This window comes from Myotis daubentonii, chromosome 12, assembly GCF_963259705.1.
Source record: "Myotis daubentonii chromosome 12, mMyoDau2.1, whole genome shotgun sequence".
In the NCBI taxonomy this organism is placed as follows: Eukaryota; Metazoa; Chordata; class Mammalia; order Chiroptera; family Vespertilionidae; genus Myotis; species Myotis daubentonii.
Genome location: NC_081851.1, coordinates 69,164,608 through 69,183,311, shown reverse-complemented (window position 1 = coordinate 69,183,311; position 18,704 = coordinate 69,164,608). Strand labels below are relative to the sequence as shown.

Below are 18,704 nucleotides of genomic sequence, written 5' to 3'. Positions count from 1 at the left end.
CTCCCTCACTCGTCCTCCTCAGTCTTGCTGTGCCTTCTTCATCTTCTTGACCGCTAAGTGTTGCAGCGTCTCAGAACTCAGTCAGGAGGCCCCCATCTCCCCTTTGTCTACACTCAGGCCCCAGGGAACTTCATCTGAGTTCTGGTCTTTAGAAGCCATGTATGTCCTCATGACTGCCCACTGGTTCAACTGGCCCCAAACAAACCCCTGACTCCCCCCCCACACTTCCCCACAGCCTTCTCCACCTGCAGTGCCTGCCATCCTTCCAACTGCTCTAACCACCTTCAGATCTCTTTCTCCCGTACCTCACATCCAGTTCATCAGCAAATCCCATTGGTTCTACCTTCAAGACATACCCAGAACCCACCACAGCTCTGCCGAGTCCATGTCCATCGTTTCCAGCAAGTAATAGCCAAAGAGCCCTCACCCACAGGCTCTTCACAACGCGGCAGACAGAATGATCCTGAAAACATTTAGATCAGGTCACTGTTCTTCTGAAAATACGTCAAAGGCTTCCTGTCTCACTCAGAATGAAAACTAAAGCCCCCAGAATGTCCCCCGTGGCCCCATCCCCATTCTGACCGCTCACAGACCATGCTCGGCCTCAGATCTTAAATCTGGGGGAGGAAGCTAACGCTCAGATCCAGGAATATTGTCCAAGCCATGGAAAAGCAGAAGTTTTAAATTTTAACGAAGTCCGACTTGTCAATTTCTTTTATGGATTGTGCTTTTGATGTATCTAAAAAGCCATTGCCCAACTCACGTTCATTTAGATTTTCTCTTACGTTATCTTCTACAAGTTCTATGGTTTTGTATTTTATATTTAGATCTATGTCCATTCTGAAATAATTTTTGTGAAGGGTGTAAGGTCTGTGTCTAGAATTTTTTTTTTTTTTTTTGCATGTGGGTGTCCTGTTATTCCAGCACCATTTGTTGAAAAGACTTTGTCATTATTTTACGGGGAGGAGTCTGCAACCGATTTGTTGCCCCCCTATGAGGCCTGGACAGGGAGGAGCCTGCAACCGAGGTAGGTGCCCTGACCGGAATCGAACCTGCGACTCTTCAGTCCGAGGGCCCACGCTCTATCCACTGAGCCAAACCCGTCAGGGCAGGATAAAGCCTTGATTTTGGCCATATCCCTAGGGAAGAACCCACGTCCACCCCCCACAGACCCAGGTGAGCTTAGGTCTATTGTCCATCCAGGTTACCCCAAAGTCGCACCTCTGTGGGGGTGCCGGAGGAGAAAGCCCTCCCCCTGTGGGTGTTCTGGGCCAGGCCCGGTTTGGAGTTAGCACTGCCTGCGAGGCATCCCGTCTCGGCTCTGCCTCTTCCTTGGGTGTGACCTTCGAGCAAAGCATTTCTGCTCCTGGAGACTTGGTTTCTTTCCTCCGCGGAAGATGGAGACTGAACAATGACCTGAACTGTGTCTCCTCTTGCCGAGAAGCTGTGTTCATCTTGTCTGGTGTCATTCCTCTTGGGGGTGGGGGGTGTGTGTGTGTGTGTGTGTGTGTGTGTGTGTGTGTGTGTGTGTGTGTGTGTGTGTTGAGGCTGAGGACTAGACCATGGAGCCGTTCCGCTTCTTGCGGGACACACAGGCCTGCACCAGCCCCCGATAGCCTGCAGGAGGCGCTGCAGACACACCCGGGAGGAAGGGAGTCCTCCGTCCCGGTGACAAGGCCCCGGCCGCCGCAGCTTCTGGGATGGGCTTTCGGGGAGGATGGAGCCCAAGAAAACAGGGGTTGGAAGGAGGAGGTGCGGAGAACAGAAAAGGGAGAGCAAATTAAGAGAAGGGGCCGCCCGAGAGAGGACTCCACCGGGTCACACCGCACCTCCGTTCCCCGCTGGCGGGATGAGAGCTTGTCCCGGGGTGTGCGCTGCAGCTCCGGTGCCCATCGGCCGGGGCGCGCTGGGAGCTTGCAAACTGCCCCCTGCGGGGGCCGGGCCGGCGGCGGCCGCCGGGGAAAGCAGGAGGATTTGCAGTCGAACCTCGGGGCCAAGTCTCGGCTGCCACTTGACGTCGGTGGAGCCTCAGTTTGCTCATCAGTAAATGGGTTAGTGAGGCGGCCTCGCCGGGCTGTGAGGCTGGAGACGATCGATGTCCCAGAGGCAGCGGGTGGATTCGGGGCAGGAATTGGGGAGCGAAGCGGGTCCTGAGCGGCCGGGCGGCGACTCCCGGAGGCCCTGGCACCAGGGGGTGAAGGGCGCCGCTCCCGGCGGGGAAGGGGGTCCGGACCCACTCGGCGGGGCGGGGAGGCCGACCCCCCACCCCCCGACCCCGCAGATGCCGCTTCGCCCCTCGCCTTCCTCTCCAGGCTCGCGCCCGGATCCTCGGTCCCCGCGGTCACCTGCGCGCTCGCGGAGGGCGGGCCGCGGGCCCCGGCGGGGAGGCGGGACTTGGCGGAGGCCGGGGAGCGGGCCGGGGGGTGGGGCGAGGGGCGGGGGCCGGCGCCCCGCGGGGAGCCCGGCCACGTGATGCTCGCGGCCCGGCCGGGCGGCCAGGCGGGGAGCGCGGCGGCCCCCGGAGGTGGCGGCGGGCGCGCAGCCCGGGCCGCGCGGGACCGGCCGCCGTCGGGGCGCGCATGCCATGGAGAAGCTGGCGGCCGGGCTGGCCGGCCTGCGCTGGAGCATGGGCGCCTTCCCGCTGGACCTCATCGTCAGCCGCTGCCGCCTGCCCACGCTCGCCTGCCTCGGGCCAGGTACCGGGGGTGCTGGGGAGGACGCCGCGGGCCGCCGGGGGCGGGGGCTCCCAAGCAGGTGCCGCGGGGCCGGCGGAGCTGCCCGCCCGCCGCCTCCCCGGGCGCCCGCGCAGCTCCCGGCGCACCTTCGCGGGGGTCGGGGGGCCGGGGGGCCCCGAGCCGGGCATCCGCCTCGTCCTGGCCCTGCAGACGGGCGGAGACAGAGACCCGGACCGGGAGGGAGCGGGCCGGGCCGGGACAGAGTCCTCTGGCCCAGCTGGGACCCAGAGCCCGGCCGGCCGCCGCGCCCGCCCCGTCGGTGCAGTGCCTTTCCCGTCGCCCGCAGACCCCCGCCTGGCCGCGCGCCCCCGTCCCTTTGTCTCCCCCTCTGCCCTCCATCCCCCGCACCCCGGGGCTCGGTCTCCGTCCTCCCGCCGCCGCCCCCAGCCCCTCTCGGTCCCTCCCGGGGCCCTTCTCGCCGCCTCCTTTCGCGCCCCGGGAGCCCCTGGGGTCCCTGGGCGAGCGGCCCTCCCTCGGGGCGTGCCCGACCCCCGGCCCTCCCTCCGCTGCCGGCCCCGCTCCTCCCGGGGCCCGGGCCGAGGCCGCGCCGCTGCTGGGACCCGCGCGGGGCGAGGGGACTGTTTGGGGAAGGAGGGCGGCCGGCGGGGGAGGGGCGGGAGCGGGGCCGGCAGCCAGGCCGGGGTTTTGTGCGCGAGAAGAATAGGGGTTTGGCCGCGTTGGCACACTCGCTTCCCTGCATGCTAATGGGGCCGCGGCCGCGGGCTCCCCGCTCTCCCCTCCCGGCGACGGGGAGCGGGCTCCGGGGCTGGACCGCACCGAATCGTGGGACAGGGGTGCCCCGCAGCCCTGCGCCTCGTTCCCCGGCCCCTCGGCCTGTGATCCCGAGACAGTCCTGTGGGCAGCAGGCTGTGCATGTCCGCGAGCGCATGGAGTATGCTGGCCGCTGCCCACGGTCCTCTGGCAGCTCCCGCTCCTGGGCGGGGGCTCCTCACTGTGCTCGGGCCTCCTTTGCGCGCCCCGGATGCTCCTCGCACCCCTGGCTTGTCTCCCACTGTGCGCCCCCAATGCCATGGTTAGTGCCTTGTTTTCACGCTGGGCCGCAGGCTCCCTGAGGGGGGCATCCTGCCCAGCGAAGACTGTGGCCAGACTGACCCACCGGCTGAATGAATGAATGAATGAATGAATGAATGAGTGAGTGAATGAGCAACTGGTTGGATGGCCCGCCTGTCTATGACCCTGGTGGCTGTGGTCACCGTGAGTGTGACTGTGTGATCAGAAGTGTGTCCGGAAGTCTTGAAGGTCCCCGTGTGCCTTATGCATTTGGAAGGGGCCCCTCAGTGGGGCCATGGGATTGAGTAGAGTCATCGGGGTGTGGGCCGGGTGGCTGTGCTGGCTCCACTGTTGGTGACCATGATCATGGCAGTGGGTGTCAGAAGGGTGGGCTGGGGCTTAGAGGAGCTTTAAGAGGTGGGGTGCAGAGTAGCAGCACTTTCTCTGCCCAGGAGGAAGGCTCAGACCACTGCCCCCCATCCCGGCCACACCCACACACAGTGGGAAAGCCAGGTCTCCCCACAGCCCTGAACACATTCTATCCCCCCCCACCCCTCTTTCAACAAATCCACAGATTTCATGGAGCTCCCAGCCATCAGAGTAAATCATTTCCCATTTGGTTGGACAGTTAGTGAGTTGTGTCTGCGGGGGCTGGGAAGGAGGCATCTTCCCCCCACCCTGCCCGCCAGCTGCAGCCAGGAGACAGCTCCACCGCCTCCTGCAAGCTGGGCCAGCCCTCGGCTCCCCTGGAAACCGTTGCTGGGGTTGGAGCCGCCGGGGCCCAGGCCCCTCTCAGCACCTCTGCCCAGTGCCGCTTCCCCGGGACTAGCCCCCTCCAGCTTCTAGTCCACCCCCTTCTCCAGCCACCGCCGCGGTGTTCCACAGGCTGGGAGCAGGAAGGGCTGACAGGGAGAGCCAGGAAGCAGCTTCTCTGAGATGGGCTAGCAGGTGTCTGAGGCGTTCTCCCCTCTTCTCGGAGTTCCCCCAAGGGGAGGAGCCTGTCTGTGGCAGGGGGTGGAGAGGGGCTGCCCATAAAAGACCCAGGAATCGGCTCCTCTAAGCCCTGCCGTTCTCCTGGCCTGAGTGACTCGGGGCTCTGGGGGGCCCTCACAGCTGGACCTACAACGGGCAGCCCCATCTGGACTCTCTCCATTCTCCAGCCTGACCCTCCTGGCCTGGCCTGGCCTGGGCACTGACATGGGGGCTGGCATTCCGCTACTGTGAGTTCTGGTGGTTCTGAGGCCCAGCTTAAGTGTCTGCTGCTCAGTAGTCTCCCTTCCTCACCCCATCCTCAGCTTAGTTTGCTGCTCCCTTCTGTGAGCCCAGACAACCTCCACTCAGCGCCTCGCACTTGCCTATATTCTCTGTTCACATCTCTTTCCACTTCCCCCCAGGCCGACGGGGTCCTGGAGGGCAGGGACTGGGCTCATCTGCTGGGAGGGCCTGGGACAGCAGGCAGTCCAATCAGATGATGAGTGAAGAACAGCGTCCGGGCTGGCTGCTGAGGCCACATCGGGAGCCTGAGCCCTGAGAGAGGGCCTTGACTCAGCTGTGAGGCCACAGCTGGCAGCCCGGCTGTCCCTAGAGCAGTGATGGCGAACCTATGACACGCGTGTCAGAGGTGACACGCGAACTCATTTTTTTGGTTGATTTTTCTTTGTTAAATGGCATTTAAATATATAAAATAAATATCAAAAATATAAATCTTTGTTTTACCATGGTTGCAAAGATCAAAAAATTTCTCTATGTGACACGGCACCAGAGTTAAGTTAGGGTTTTTCAAAATGCTGGCACGCTGAGCTCAAAAGGTTCGCCATCGCTGCCCTAGAGCACTGCTGACCTGGCAGGGGCCATGGGGAGCTGTCCTCAGGAAGGGTCTTAGGGAGACGGTAAGGAGGTCATCTTGCCTGTTCTCTCTGGCCCTCCTAATGTTCTCTTTTTCTCTCCTTCCTCTTCTGTCCTTCTTTCCCTTCCCAGGGGAGTATGCTGAGGGCGTCAGTGAGCGAGACATCCTGCTCATTCACTCCTGCCGCCAGTGGACAACAGTGACGGCCCACACCCTGGAGGAAGGCCACTATGTCATCGGGCCCAAGATTGACATCCCCCTGCAGTACCCAGGTGTGCCAGCCAGGGACAGATGGTGTCAAGCTGGTGGGGCGGTAGGCTGGAGGGTACTGGGTAGGGAAGGTTTGGGGGAAGCTGTTGGTGACCAGCCTTTCCTTAGAGCCCCAGGGAGGCGTGAGGACGGGGCTGGCAGGGGGGTGACTAGGGTTAGGGTTGGAGTTAGGGCCCAGTGGTTTTTCTACTCTTGTGTCGAGTCCTGGATCTCTGGTTGCAAACCTCTGATTCACATTTTATTTTAAAATAGATTGTAAACAGATTTTAAAAATATCCACACTCTTTAAAATGCTACAAATCTAACCTTCACCCTAACTAGAGACCTTTGGTATTGTACCTCCAGCCGCCTCATTAACCCTTTTTTGTATAGATCCTCAGAACATTTCCTGCCAGCAGCTTCTCAGTACTGTGCAACCAAAAAAACTTCAGAAATGGCCCGGCCGATGTGGCTAAGCAATTAGAGCATCACCCCCTTGCACTGAAGGGTCTTGGGTTTGATTCCTGGTCAAGGGCGCCTACCTGGGTTTCAGGTTCACTCCCCACCCCAGGCCAGGGTGTGTGCAGGAGGCAACCAGTTGATATGTCTCTCTCACATCAATGTTTCTCTTTTTCCCTCTCTCTCTCAAATCAATAAAAACATATTTTAAAAATCGTCAGAAACAAAGAGATGCTCAGGCTGATCATCTGACTGCACCTGTCAACTGTAATCTTGATTTTCCCAATTGTTTTCATTGATGGCGTTTATAAGTGAATGTTAAAATTTTAGGCTTTCAAATAAGATTGTGCTAATGAACTTCCACTTTGATTTGTGTTCTATATGATGTTGACGTCTTACGTAAGATTCTGCACCGCACCAGGAACGCAGGGCTGCTGTCCCCTGTGTGGGAGGGATGGGGTCTGGTGGTCTCATCCAGAGGTGCCCCCATGGGCACCCAGGATCCCACAGCATTCCAGACACGGGGCTGAGCGCTTTCATCACTTCATTCTTGTGGGGAACTGGCACGGCCATGGCATACTCAGCCCCAGGGCGCCTTATGTGACATGCCAGCTCAGCCTGGTTCAGTGACCCTGAGTGGGGGGGGGGGGGTGAAGGGATTGAGAAAAGACAGACAAGAGAATGAAAGCTGGGTCTCGGTGGGACCCTGCTCCCTGATGAGGAGACAGCGCCAGCGCCCACAAGCCGTGTCTTTATTTTATAGCAGATGCCACGAGGCAGAGCAGGGGCGTGATCACGTTGTTTACAGCATTCTCGTGAGTTCCAACTTCACTCAACTACATGCACCTGAACTCTATCACCAGGCACGTGGGGCTACGTGTTTGGACCATAGGTTCAAGCTTACAACCACAGCCGTTGGCTATGATTGTGCTGGGCGGGCCCTGCCTTCCAGCTGGGACTTGCACGTGGCATTGAGAGGACCCTGTCCTTTCATTAGTCCGAGGCTTGAACCTGGCCAAAACACCGTAACCGCGCCCCACACGTTCTCACAGCGAACCTGTGACAGTCCTGTCAACTCCATGTAACTCACACGGAAAACGGGCCCCCGGAGCGCCAGTAGCTTGCCCAGTTCTGTGATTTAACTGCTACCTCCTCCTCTCCACCCCCAACAGATGTTGGGGACCCTTTGGGCGGGGAAGGCTCACAGCCCCTTCCTCACGGTACCGCTGTTCCCCCTCTGGCCCTGCCTGGGTCTCCCCGAAGCCAGTGGGACAGGACTCAGCCCTTTACCTGCTTTGGCCCTTTACAAACTGCCCTGGGAGGTTGGTGCCCCGGAGTCCCACACCCCGCTTAAAAGATTAGGAAACGCTCCAGGGTCTTTCGGACCTGGGCCTGGGCCTGGAGCCCGGGAGGGGTTCGCTGCAGCCAGAAGCTTCCCAGCCTGGGAGAGGTCCCAGGTCTTCTTCTTGGGATAAAAAGCAAAGATTAGAAATCGTCCTCAGGGTCTGAAGTGTGACTTAAGGGACTGTGCCATTTCAGTGTGCGTCATTAAAAATTTGGGAAACCAGGGCATAGAGCGTCCTAGAGAACTATGGGGCTCCAGCCCTTTCCCCATGCCTCTGGTGCTCCCCGAGAGCGTGTGTAGAGGGGAGGGCGCTCCGGGTGACAGCTGGCTGCAGGGGTGTCGCAGCCCTAACCCCATCTTTCTGGTGGGCGGCTCCGGCCTGCCCGGATGGGGGAAGGGAGGTCCAGGCCCCTAGGAGGGAGAGGGGCCTGCCCGGCTGGTGGGTTAATGAGGAAGCTGAGTGCACAGCTCGCTGGTTCCTCTTAATGAATTAATAATAGGGCGGGCGGGCGGGAGCAGCCGGCCTCGGACCGCGATGGCGGGGGAGGGGAGTTGGGCTGCGGGGCTTGGGGTGCTGCCCGGGGCCCACTGCCCAGGGGGTAGGGGTACCTGGCACCTCTGAGACAGCCCCCCACGCCCTGCCTGGGGCCGGGCTGCTTCCCCAGCGTTGGCGGGGAGAGGGGGCGGGGAGGGGGCCGTGGAGCAGCGGCAGATGAGCCCTGGGAGCTAAGTAGCATCTTTCATTTTACAGCCGGGAAACCGGAGCCCGGAGAGATTAAACAGTTTGCCCAGGTCACTCACACCGCTGGGTGGTGGCAGAGCTGGGGCTCAGCCGGCCTGTCCTGACTCCACGCTCTGCATCTGCCTGCCCTTAACGAGCATCTGCCTGGGTCAGGTCTGGGAGGAGGGTGATAGGAAAGACGGCTTCTCGCTGGAAGGGACAGTCCTGTTCTGGGCGGCCAGGGGGAGGGGCAGGCGGGGTCGGCAGGTCCCCAGAGTCGCGGAGACCTCGGGTCTCACGGAGAGGGAGGCAGGAGAGGAAGCTGCCCCCGAGGGGCTGCAGCGGGAGGAAAAGGCTTCCAGGGGCCCGAGCATCACTCCTGGGAAGGAGGCGCCCTTCTTTCCTCCCGGCAGCGGCAGCGATGACCGGCGCTGGGCTCCAGGCTGCAGCCGAGGGGGCGGCGGGGGTGGCGTTGGCTGCCATGGTTACATCGATCCTCCCTGCCACATCCTCCCCTGGCTCCAGCCCTGACTTGGCTCCAGCTCGCCCCACAGGGGGCAGCGGGCATTTCTCCATGCCTGGCTGCTTGTGATGGGGGGAGGGGGTTGTGTGTGGATATGGGGGAGGAGATGGGGTGATGGGGGGGCCCCTCACTGGTGGATGGTAGCAGACCCTGATTGCCGCTTCCTGACCGCAGGTCACTGCTCCCGGCCAGGTCCCCTCCCCACTTTGTCCCTCTGCCCTCTAGGGCTGTGGCCCATTCCAGGCCTCTGCCCACCAGGGTCTCAGACTGGCTAGGGTAGGACCTAGGGGGGCTTGTCCCAACTTTCTCCTGGGCACTGTCCCCTCCTTTCCTTGGCTTTCATTTCTCTTCCTGCGTCTAGGTGTCGGTGCTGTAGGCGCTGCCCTTGACCTTCTCCTCGTACCCTGCACTGGGGTGCGGGGGAGCTGCCTCTGGGTTTAGGGGCCCCAGGAACCCCTTGCACTGTATACCAAGTGGTATGTGTTCACGCTAGGAGCGCACTGTGGGCATTTCTCTGAGCCATCTTACCTGCCCAGCCGAAGCTGCTCCCGTGGGCCAGTGGCCCTCAGTCTGTACTTCTGACCAGCTCCCCCAGCTGCTGCCCCACACCCTGCTTCTTCCAGGTTTCCAGTTGTTTTTTTCTTCTCTTTTTATTGAATTTATTGGGGTGACACTCGTTAACTTCCATCACAAAGATGCACAGGTTTCAGGTGCACAATTCTACAACACACCATCTGTCACCCCCAGTCCAGTCTCCATCCATCACCATTTATCCCCGCCCCCCATACCCTCCGGTACCCAAACCCCTGGGTTTGGTTTTGCCCAATAGCTCCGCTGGCTCCATTTCTGACCAGGCCGGTGGACTGAGTCCCTTCCTTCCCACCGGACCCTCATACGTCACTCCAGTCTGACGAGTCTCCTTCCACAAGCTGCTGGGGTCCAGCCCCAGCAGGTCCAGGGGTCCCCAAAGGTGTGGACGGAGTCGGTGAAGACTATCCACCCTCTTCCTACGGTGGAGTCCTATCCATCCCGAGAATGGGGCTTACCTAGGGGTCCCTGTTCGGGCGCCAGATGCTGGGGTCCAACCCCAGCAGGTCCAGGGGTCCCCAAAGGTGTGGACGGAGTTGGCGAAGAAGGAATGACACAGAGATAGCGTTCAGTTGATCATCATAGCCGTGTTCTCTTGTCAGGGTCTGGTCAGGATCTCTAGCCGAGTTCTGGTCTGGATCTCCAGAGAGGTTCTGCTTAGGATCTCCAGCCAGGTTCTGTGTCTATGTTCTCTTGCTAGGTTCTCCAGCCAGGTTCTGTCCAGGTTCTCCAGCCAGGTTCAGTCACCAGGTTCTAGTCAGGTTCTCTTGCCAATTTCTGTAGTCAGGTTCAGTCCAGGATCTTTTGCCATGTTCTCTCGCTAGGTTCTGTCTCTAGGTTCTGAGGCCAGTTTCTGTCCAGGATCTTTTGCCATGTTCTCTCCAGCGAAGTTCTTCTGTCTCTAGAGAACGTTCTTTGTAGGTTCTGTGCCTAGGTTCTGTCTCTCTTGGTTCTGTGTTCTAAGTTCTGTGTCTTTCTGTCTTGTTACATCCGTATTTATACCAGTTGATTCAATCCTATCAATCTCTATTACAAAGGTTAGGGCGTTTCTTATCTCCATTCCAGGGAGTAAAGATTATGCAGCTTAAGCATGATTGTTTGTAGTTAAAGTGATTAATTACCCGCCTGGCACTTAGTTAAGGGGTTTTATTCCCTCCCTAACTTCAGGGGAAAATCCCTACCTGGGGAAACAACCTTTCTCAGAGACCTTGGTTAAAACACATAGTGCCAAGAAGGTGAGCAAACATATTAAGAACAGTGTGCCATATATGCCAGGTCCCTTGAAACAGCAAGCATGGACTGGCTCCTGGCAACAAGCCTCTCGGCATTCAGGGCCTTTGGAGCGAGAAGCTGTTTCACCTCCTGATATCCTCCCCCCAGCCCTCCCCTCCAGGCGCTCACCACGGGGGCAGGCCATCCGCTTTGGTGGCTCTGCATTTGCTCCTTCTCCTTCTTCCCCGTGGCATGTCCACTCTGTAAAACTCTTTCACTCTTAAGATCCCTTCAGGCTGCCAGGCAGCTTTCCCCCAACTCAGTGGTCCTCTAGCGCTTTTGTCACGAGTCTGTTGTCGCACTTGTCATATCGCGCTGCCATCATTGGGCGCGCACTGCCACCTCCATTGTATCTGGAAACCTTGGAAAGCAGACTGTATTTTGCCCAGGTTTGCAGCCTCTGTTGGGCCTATTGCACAGTGGGTGCTCCATAAGTGTTTGTGGCATGAACAAATGAATGGACTATGACTGAGGCAACCACCAGGAAGACCACAGAAGCTAAACAGTCACCTTGTCTTCTCTCAGCCGGTTGCCCTCTCCCCTGTACAGCACTCTTCTGTGTTAGGCCTGAGAAGAAGCCATCAGTCCAGGTGTCAGGGCGGTTCACAGTGGGCACGTAAAGCATGTGGGGCCAGTGAGGTGAGAGAGTTCCACAGAGGTCGCTGTATTGATTATCACCAATTTTTTTTTAAAAAAATATATTGATTTTTTTTTTTATTTTTTATTTTTTTTTTACAGAGAGGAATGGAGAGGGACAGAGAGTTAGAAACATCGATGAGAGAGAAACATCAATCAGCTGCCTCCGGCACACTCCCCACTGGGGATGTGCCCACAACCCAGGTATATGCCCTTGACCGGAAGCGAACCTGGGACCCTTGATCCGCAGGCCGACGCTCTATCCGCTGAGCCAAACCGGTTAGGGCAATTATCACCATTCTTTATCACCACTGGGACATCTGCTGAGCCAGCCAACATGCATTGCCCTAGACTGCAAGTTGGGAAGGCCTCAGGGAGGGGGAAAAGGGCAGATGGCTTTGCTGGGCTCAGAGGAGAGGCCTCTGGGACAGCTGAGCTGAGTGTTGGACAGGGGCAGGGCCTGGGAACGGAGCTGGGGTCAGAGTGGCTCTTCCTGAGCCTCCACGGCCTGGGGCTGGGCCCCTGGTCTGCCCAGTGCATCAGTGTGGATCAGCAGCCCCTGGTAGACGCACAGCATGCCGGGTCCAGGTAGGGCCCAATATCATCTGCCCCCACATCCTCAGATGAGGACTTGGAGACCCAGAAAGGAGAAGGGGCTTGTCTATGGGCATACCGAGCCAGAGTAGGGCTGGGACCAAGCTAGACGCCTGCATCCCCAGTGCCACAGTGGTGTTCGGTCAGAGGCCAACTCTGCGTCCAAGTATGTGGGTTCTAGTTTGCACTTGGGTTTCTCTGGGGAGGCGGCTGCTAGCCTCAGCACACACCCACAGCTCTCCATGGGGTGAGGGCTGGGCTAGTGGCTAGAGATCTATGCTCACCTCCCCCTGAGGTCTGAGCCAGTTGACCCACGCTGCTACAAACCTGCCCTTCTGCCCACCTGAGTTCCAAAGGGGCTGGCTGAGATGAGGGGAGCAATACGTGAGGACCCCGAGGTCTCTTGCCAGGCTCCCGGCAAGTGGGCCCACCCTAGCAGCCTGCATCTCCCCCTGTGCAGGGAAGTTCAAGCTCCTGGAGCAGGCCCGGGATGTGCGGGAGCCAGTGAGGTACTTCAGCAGCGTGGAGGAGGTGGCCAGCGTCTTTCCTGACCGCATCTTTGTGATGGAAGCCATCACCTTCAGTGTCAAGGTCAGTCCTTCTGGTCCCAGGCATGGTGCCCCCATACTGTCCCCTTCCCTTCAGAGCAACTCTGACCCTGGTGGGGTCCAGAAGGTGTCACAGTGTCACTTCTGACTGCCTCTTGAGGGCCATTGGCACAAAAGGGCCACGACCGATGAGCTGGATGTATGACCTTCTGGGCTGAAGAACTTCCTGCAAAAGATATGAAGCAGGAGGAAGTGTGTGGAGGGCCGTGCCCTGACTTGGAGACCTTTCAGGGAAGTGTATCCTTGCATCCACTGGTAGGGGTGGTGGAGGGGTGGTGACAGAGTGCAAACAGTCCCCCACTTGTGTACAGATAGCTCTTCATAAACCCTTTTCTTATCCATTAATTCTCAGTAGCCTTGTTGAATGGGTGGAGCATTATCACCCAAATTATAAAGATAATGATAAAAGTTATCAATTACTGAATATTTTCAAAGTATGTCACTATACATAGTCTATTTAATCCTTAGAGCAACTTTTCCAAGTAAGCTATTAGATGAAATAACCATGTGCCATGTGGCCTCTCTGGGGTGGAACGTGGGTCCCTGATACCCCCCCCCTCCCCGCCCCCTCAAGTGCTCTTGTCTGCTCTCAGCCCTGGGGCTGCCCTCCTGGGTCCTGGAGAGCCTCCCAGGGCTGGCTTTCCCTGGGGCCCTGGCTGAGGCCTCACCATGTTCGGGATCCCCAGGTGGTGTCGGGAGAGTTCAGCGAGGACAGCGAGGTGTACAACTTCACGCTGCACGCGGGCGACGAGCTCACGCTCATGGGCCAGGCGGAGATCCTGTGCGCCAAGACCACCAAGGAGCGCTCGCGCTTCACCTCCTTGCTGCGCAAGCTGGGCCGGGCGGGGGCGCTGGCCGGGGTGGGCGGGCCGGGCGGCGCCGGGGCCGCGGGCGGGGGCGCCCGGCCGGTCAAAGGCAAGATGCCCTGCCTCATCTGCATGAACCACCGCACGAACGAGAGCCTGAGCCTGCCCTTCCAGTGCCAGGGCCGCTTCAGCACGCGCAGCCCGCTGGAGCTGCAGATGCAGGAGGGCGAGCACACGGTGCGCGCCATCATCGAGCGCGTGCGGCTGCCGGTGAACGTGCTGGTGCCCAGCCGGCCGCCGCGCAACCCCTACGACCTGCACCCGGTGCGCGAGGGCCACTGCTACAAGCTGGTCAGCATCATCTCCAAGACCGTGGTGCTGGGGCTGGCGCTGCGCCGCGAGGGCCCGGCGCCGCTGCACTTCCTGCTGCTCACCGACACGCCGCGCTTCGCGCTGCCGCAGGGCCTGCTGGCGGGGGACCCGCGCGTGGAGCGCCTGGTGCGCGACAGCGCCTCCTACTGCCGCGAGCGCTTCGACCCCGACGAGTACTCCACGGCCGTGCGCGAGGCGCCCGCCGAGCTGGCCGACGACGGCGCCAGCCCGCGCCGCGCGCGCCTCTGCCTGCCCGCGCCCCCGCGGGGCCCCGCGCCCGCCCGCGCGCCCAGCCCGCCCGGCGACGGCGACCAGGAGTACGTGAGCCCCGACTGGGCCGGCGCGCCCGAGCCCGCCGCCTCGCCCGCCGAGATCCCCTACGAGGAGCTGTGGGCGCACCAGGCGGCCGAGGGCCTGGCGGAGGGCCGCCCCCGGCCGCCCCCGGGCCCCGACCTCATCAACTTCGGGACCGGCCCGCCCCGCCTGGAGCCCGAGGCGCCGCCGCCTCCCGTCCCTCCCAAGTCCGAAGCTGTGAGTGGCCGGCGGGGCGCTGAGCTCTGTCGCTCTGGCCTCCGGGGAGGGGCCAGCCAGGGGGCTCCGCTTGGGCCTTCGAAGCAGATCCCCCTGGGTGGCCGGCTGTTGGAGTGTGGGGCAGAGGGTGGCCGGTGCGTGGGGACAGGGTGGCAAGAGCGTTTGTACTTGGGGACACCAGGGACGGCGGCCTGGGGGCCGTGGGACAAAGATGCCAGTAGATCTCCAGCCACAGACAACTTGCGGAGAGTCTAGCACAGCGGGACCCAGACGGTTTCACGGAACAGTCTTGGAAGTTGCCCAGTGAAAAGCAGGTTCCATGGTGAAATGACTTTAGAAAACGTGTGTAGGACCTCCAGCCCTCCACTCTAATCCACTTCGGAGTTACAGCGATTGGAACATGAAGGCTCTGAGAAGACCTGCGCTAAGGAAACCTGCTTATCTGTATTTAACGCAGAATTTCCCAGCTTACATGTGCGCAGAATATGGAGGCCACTTTGAGTATTTGACCTTTGAGTAAGAGATGCAGATGGCAGATACTTTACAGACACTTTAATCCCCTCCCACAATGCCTCTTCCCTCTTTTTTTCCTTTTTGTGTGTGGAGGGAATGTCTGTTTTTCTGATTTTTTTTTTTAAGAGTAAGACAGGGCTCTACTTTTTTTTAAAAAAATATTTTTATTGATTTCAGAGAAGAAGAGAGAGGGAGGGAGAGAGAGAGAGAAACATCAATGATGAGAGAGAACCGTTGATCGGCTGCCTCCTGCACACCCCACACTGGAAATGGAGCCGGCAATCCGGGCGTGCACCCTTCACGGAATCGAAGCTGGGACCCTTCTGTCCGTAGGCTGATGCTCCATCCATTGAGCCAGGCCAGCGAGGGCTTTCTGATTGTTTTTTAATCTACTTTTCTATATTCTTTTTCTGACATTCTATAGATTTCCAAGGCAGTAGAAGACTGTATGTTGTGGGCTCTTGAGAAGTGAAACAGGCTGGAGAGAGGAGGGGTGGGGTGGGTAGGGTAGGTGGCTGGTGGAGGAGGTGCGGCGTGAGGCCAGGCAGCCTCTTGGCAAAGTGGGGCAAAGAGCCTCAGAGTTAGTTGTTCGGGAAGAGAAAGGAGGTCAGCCGCCTGTGGACGGAGGTGGAGTCATGCCCTCTGCTTGCAGGTGAAGGAGGAGTGCCGCCTTCTCAACGCCCCGCCCGTGCCGCCCCGGGGTGGCAGTGGCAGCGGCTGGCTCCCTGGCAGCCCCCCGGTGCCCCCACGCTTCCCCAAGCTGCAGCCTGTCCACTCGCCCAGCTCCAGCCTCTCCTACTACTCCTCTGGCCTCCAGGATGGGTGAGCCCTTTCCGCTCCTGGCCCCCGTTCTCCTGTGGTGGGTGAGGCCGGGGAAAGAGGAAGGGAGTCCAGGCTGAGGAAGGGAAGACTGCAGGCTGCGGGTTCAACGGGTGCAGGTCCTTGAGCGGTACCGAGGGGAGGGCCCTCGGTGGGGGGCTGGGGCCCAGCCACTGCTCTCCACGGTCCTGCTTCAGTTCGCCGCTTTCCTAAATGTGAGGATTGGACGGGAACATTGCGCTGGTTCCTTCCAGGCGGGGTCTCTTCCCCAGGATGAAGTGTTCCTTGCTATTTAACATTTTTTCCCTAATTCAGTTTCATTGACTTTTTCCTGGGGTTGGGGATGCCTGAAGAAAGAATGGAGCAACCCCAGAGGTCCCGGGCCTTGAGGGCTGGGGTACGGGCCTGTGTTGCCGAGATCGGAGTGGCGGCCTCTGTGGCCAGCAGAGTGGGGTTTGCAGGGCCATGGGTGTGGCCTGGCGTGTTTCCCTCTTGCTCTGTCTTACCCTCCGTATGTGTCTGTCTCTGCCCACAGGACGGGTTCCCGCAGTGGCAGTGGCTCCCCGTCACCAGATGCCTACTCCCTCTATTGCTACCCGTGCACCTGGGGAGACTGCAAAGTGGGCGAGTCCTCTAGCCGCCCCCCACCGCCGGGACCCCTGCCCTCCACCACGCAGCCCAGCCAGGCCCCACGGGCCCTCGCAGAGCCCCTGAGCAGTCGAGCTGCCTCCCTCTTGGGGGCTGACGCCCCTGCCAAGACCTACCACGGCTGCCCGCCCCCCCTTCTCAAGCCCTCTCACCCCCAGAAACGCTTTGCTCCGTTTGGAGCCCTCAACCCCTTTTCCGGGCCGGCCTACTCCTCAGGCCCTTCAGCGGCCTCCTCTTCGGGGCCCACGACCGTCTCGGCCGCCCTGGCTACCTCCAGCCCTGCGTGCTCCCCAGGCCCGGGCTCCCCCGGCCCGGCCTATTCGGCTGCACCCACCTCCTCCTGTCCCACCTCCTCCTCCTCCTCCTCTGAGTGGCAGGAGTCGGCCCTGGAGCCCTTTGACCCCTTTGAGCTGGGGCAGGGAGGTTCTCCAGAGCCCGAGTTGCTGCGCTGTCAGGAGCCCAGAGCTGTGGGGGTACCTGGGCCTGGACCCCGCCTTTCACCTCTTGGACCCCCCAAGGCCTTTGAGCCTGAGGGGTTAGTGCTACGGCAGGTCCCCACTCCACTGTCACCAGCGGCCCCGAAGGGGCTCAAGGCAGGTGGAGCACGCCTCCTCCTCACCCAAGGGCGCCTGGAAGGGCCTCCTGCCAGTCCCCGGGAGGGCGCCATAGGCTGGGGCGGCCGGGAGGCCTCCTGGCAGCCCCCCGCCGACCTGTCTGCGCTCTCTCTGGAGGAGGTCTCTCGCAGCCTGCGTTTCATCGGGCTCTCCGAGGACGTGGTGAGCTTCTTTGCCCGAGAACGGATCGATGGCAGTATCTTTGTGCAGCTCAGTGAGGACATCCTGGCTGACGACTTCCACCTCACCAAGCTTCAGGTCAAGAAGATCATGCAGTTCATCAAAGGCTGGCGGCCCAAGATCTGACCTTCCCAGCTTGTAGCTGCGCAGCCGAAAGGCTGGCACAGAGGCCCGAGGCCAGCCATGGTCTGCAGGGGACAGTGCTGCCTGGGAGGGTGCCAGGTAGCCACTCTGTGAATCCAGGGGAGCCACACTTGGAAATGGGGTCCTCTGGGACCAGACCCCTGCATGGGGACGGCTTGCCTTGGAGTGTGCAGAGGACAGTGTGCCGCACCTGCACCTGGCGAGGCACTGGCTGACTCCCATGGTGGGGTCAAAAGCTGGCCTCATGGTGACCTAACACCGTCCCACACTCTGAAGATATTCACAGACAACTCGCATTTCTCCAGTTTGTAGGTGCCGGTTAGCAGGAAGGGAGTCCATAATTTAAGCACAAATCCCCCAAGTGCCCTCTCTCCTCTGTGCTCTGGGGGCTTTTGGCCTAAGCTGCCCCAGGGTCGGGGTGCCAATTTCAGGACCTCTGCACTGCGATGCCCTTCCCTCCCCCCCTCTGCTGCACCTTGAGTAGGTCCCTGGCCCTGAGCACAGGTGTATCCAGTACAAGCCCGTGCCTTTCACCTCAGAGCCCCACTCCGGGTTCTGGTTCGTGGGCGCTGACTTTGGAAGAGCACAGCGCTGCTGTTAATGGACGTAGCTCATTAGGGAGGCAGATGCCTACTGGCGCCCTGGGTTCTCCTGAGCTCAGTGCAACTAGCCCTCATCCTGCCAGGGTGGGTCCAGTCTGCGAAGACTCAGACCCCACGGAAGAGCAGGCTGGTCGGTCGGCTGCTCCTTGATTCTGACAAGTGGCTTTCAATCACTCCCGCCTGCACTGGTCTCCTGCCTCCATCACTTGACTCTGGCAAACACCTGGTGTCCCCTGGTTTCCTGTCAATAGTCGCAGGTGGGATGGGTGGGAGGCAGCACAGTGGCTTGGGAAGAACTGCTCTTGCTCACGTGCTTTCGGACAGGCCTTTGGGCCCTGGATCTCGAGCATGGTGGTCCGTGGCACCCAGGGCAGGGTGGTCGTGTACAACTGCCTGTCCCCCATGCTCTTCCCGTCTCACCTGCCCAGGGGTACCAGCCTTCTGCCTTACCCAGCCGACCTAGATATTTATTTCCTGCCTCGAGAATAGCAAAGCCATGCTGGTGCCTGTGCCCCAAGCAGGCCTCAGCTCTGAGGGAAGGGAGTCAGGAAACAGCAGAGACCAGTGTGGAGACATTGGGTTTCCTTGCTGATCAGGTAATGAATCCCCGAGGACTCGTGAAATAAACGCTAGACGCTGAGGACAGTGCCGGTGCAACTCCGCTGTCAGCTGCTTTCTTCCCGTGAAGGAATGGTGGGCATGCCCCGCAGGAGAGGACTTGGGATGGTGTGTGCCTGCAGCCCATCCATGTGTCCCCAGAAAAGGCTGGTAGTGCTGCCCCGATTCCCTGCTGAGAGCCCCTCACAGCCCCTGCCCTAAAGAACTTTTCAGCTCCCACAGCTGTTCCAATGGAATTCACACCTAACTAGTGCTGTTCAGTGGAAGGAC

The 18,704-nt window shown here is 60.1% G+C and overlaps 1 protein-coding gene across 1 annotated transcript; it reads left to right on the top strand.

Annotated features, from left to right (window-relative positions):
* The first annotated feature begins 2,342 nt into the window (after positions 1-2,342).
* Positions 2,343-18,473, top strand: GAREM2 (GRB2 associated regulator of MAPK1 subtype 2). The gene is made up of 6 exons (XM_059660360.1): positions 2,343-2,696; positions 5,724-5,864; positions 12,440-12,570; positions 13,274-14,296; positions 15,462-15,631; positions 16,164-18,473. The coding sequence occupies exons 1-6, from the start codon at positions 2,585-2,587 to the stop codon at positions 17,194-17,196; spliced, it is 2,610 nt and encodes an 869-aa protein (XP_059516343.1). The 5' UTR covers positions 2,343-2,584; the 3' UTR covers positions 17,197-18,473.
* The last annotated feature ends 231 nt before the right edge of the window (positions 18,474-18,704 follow it).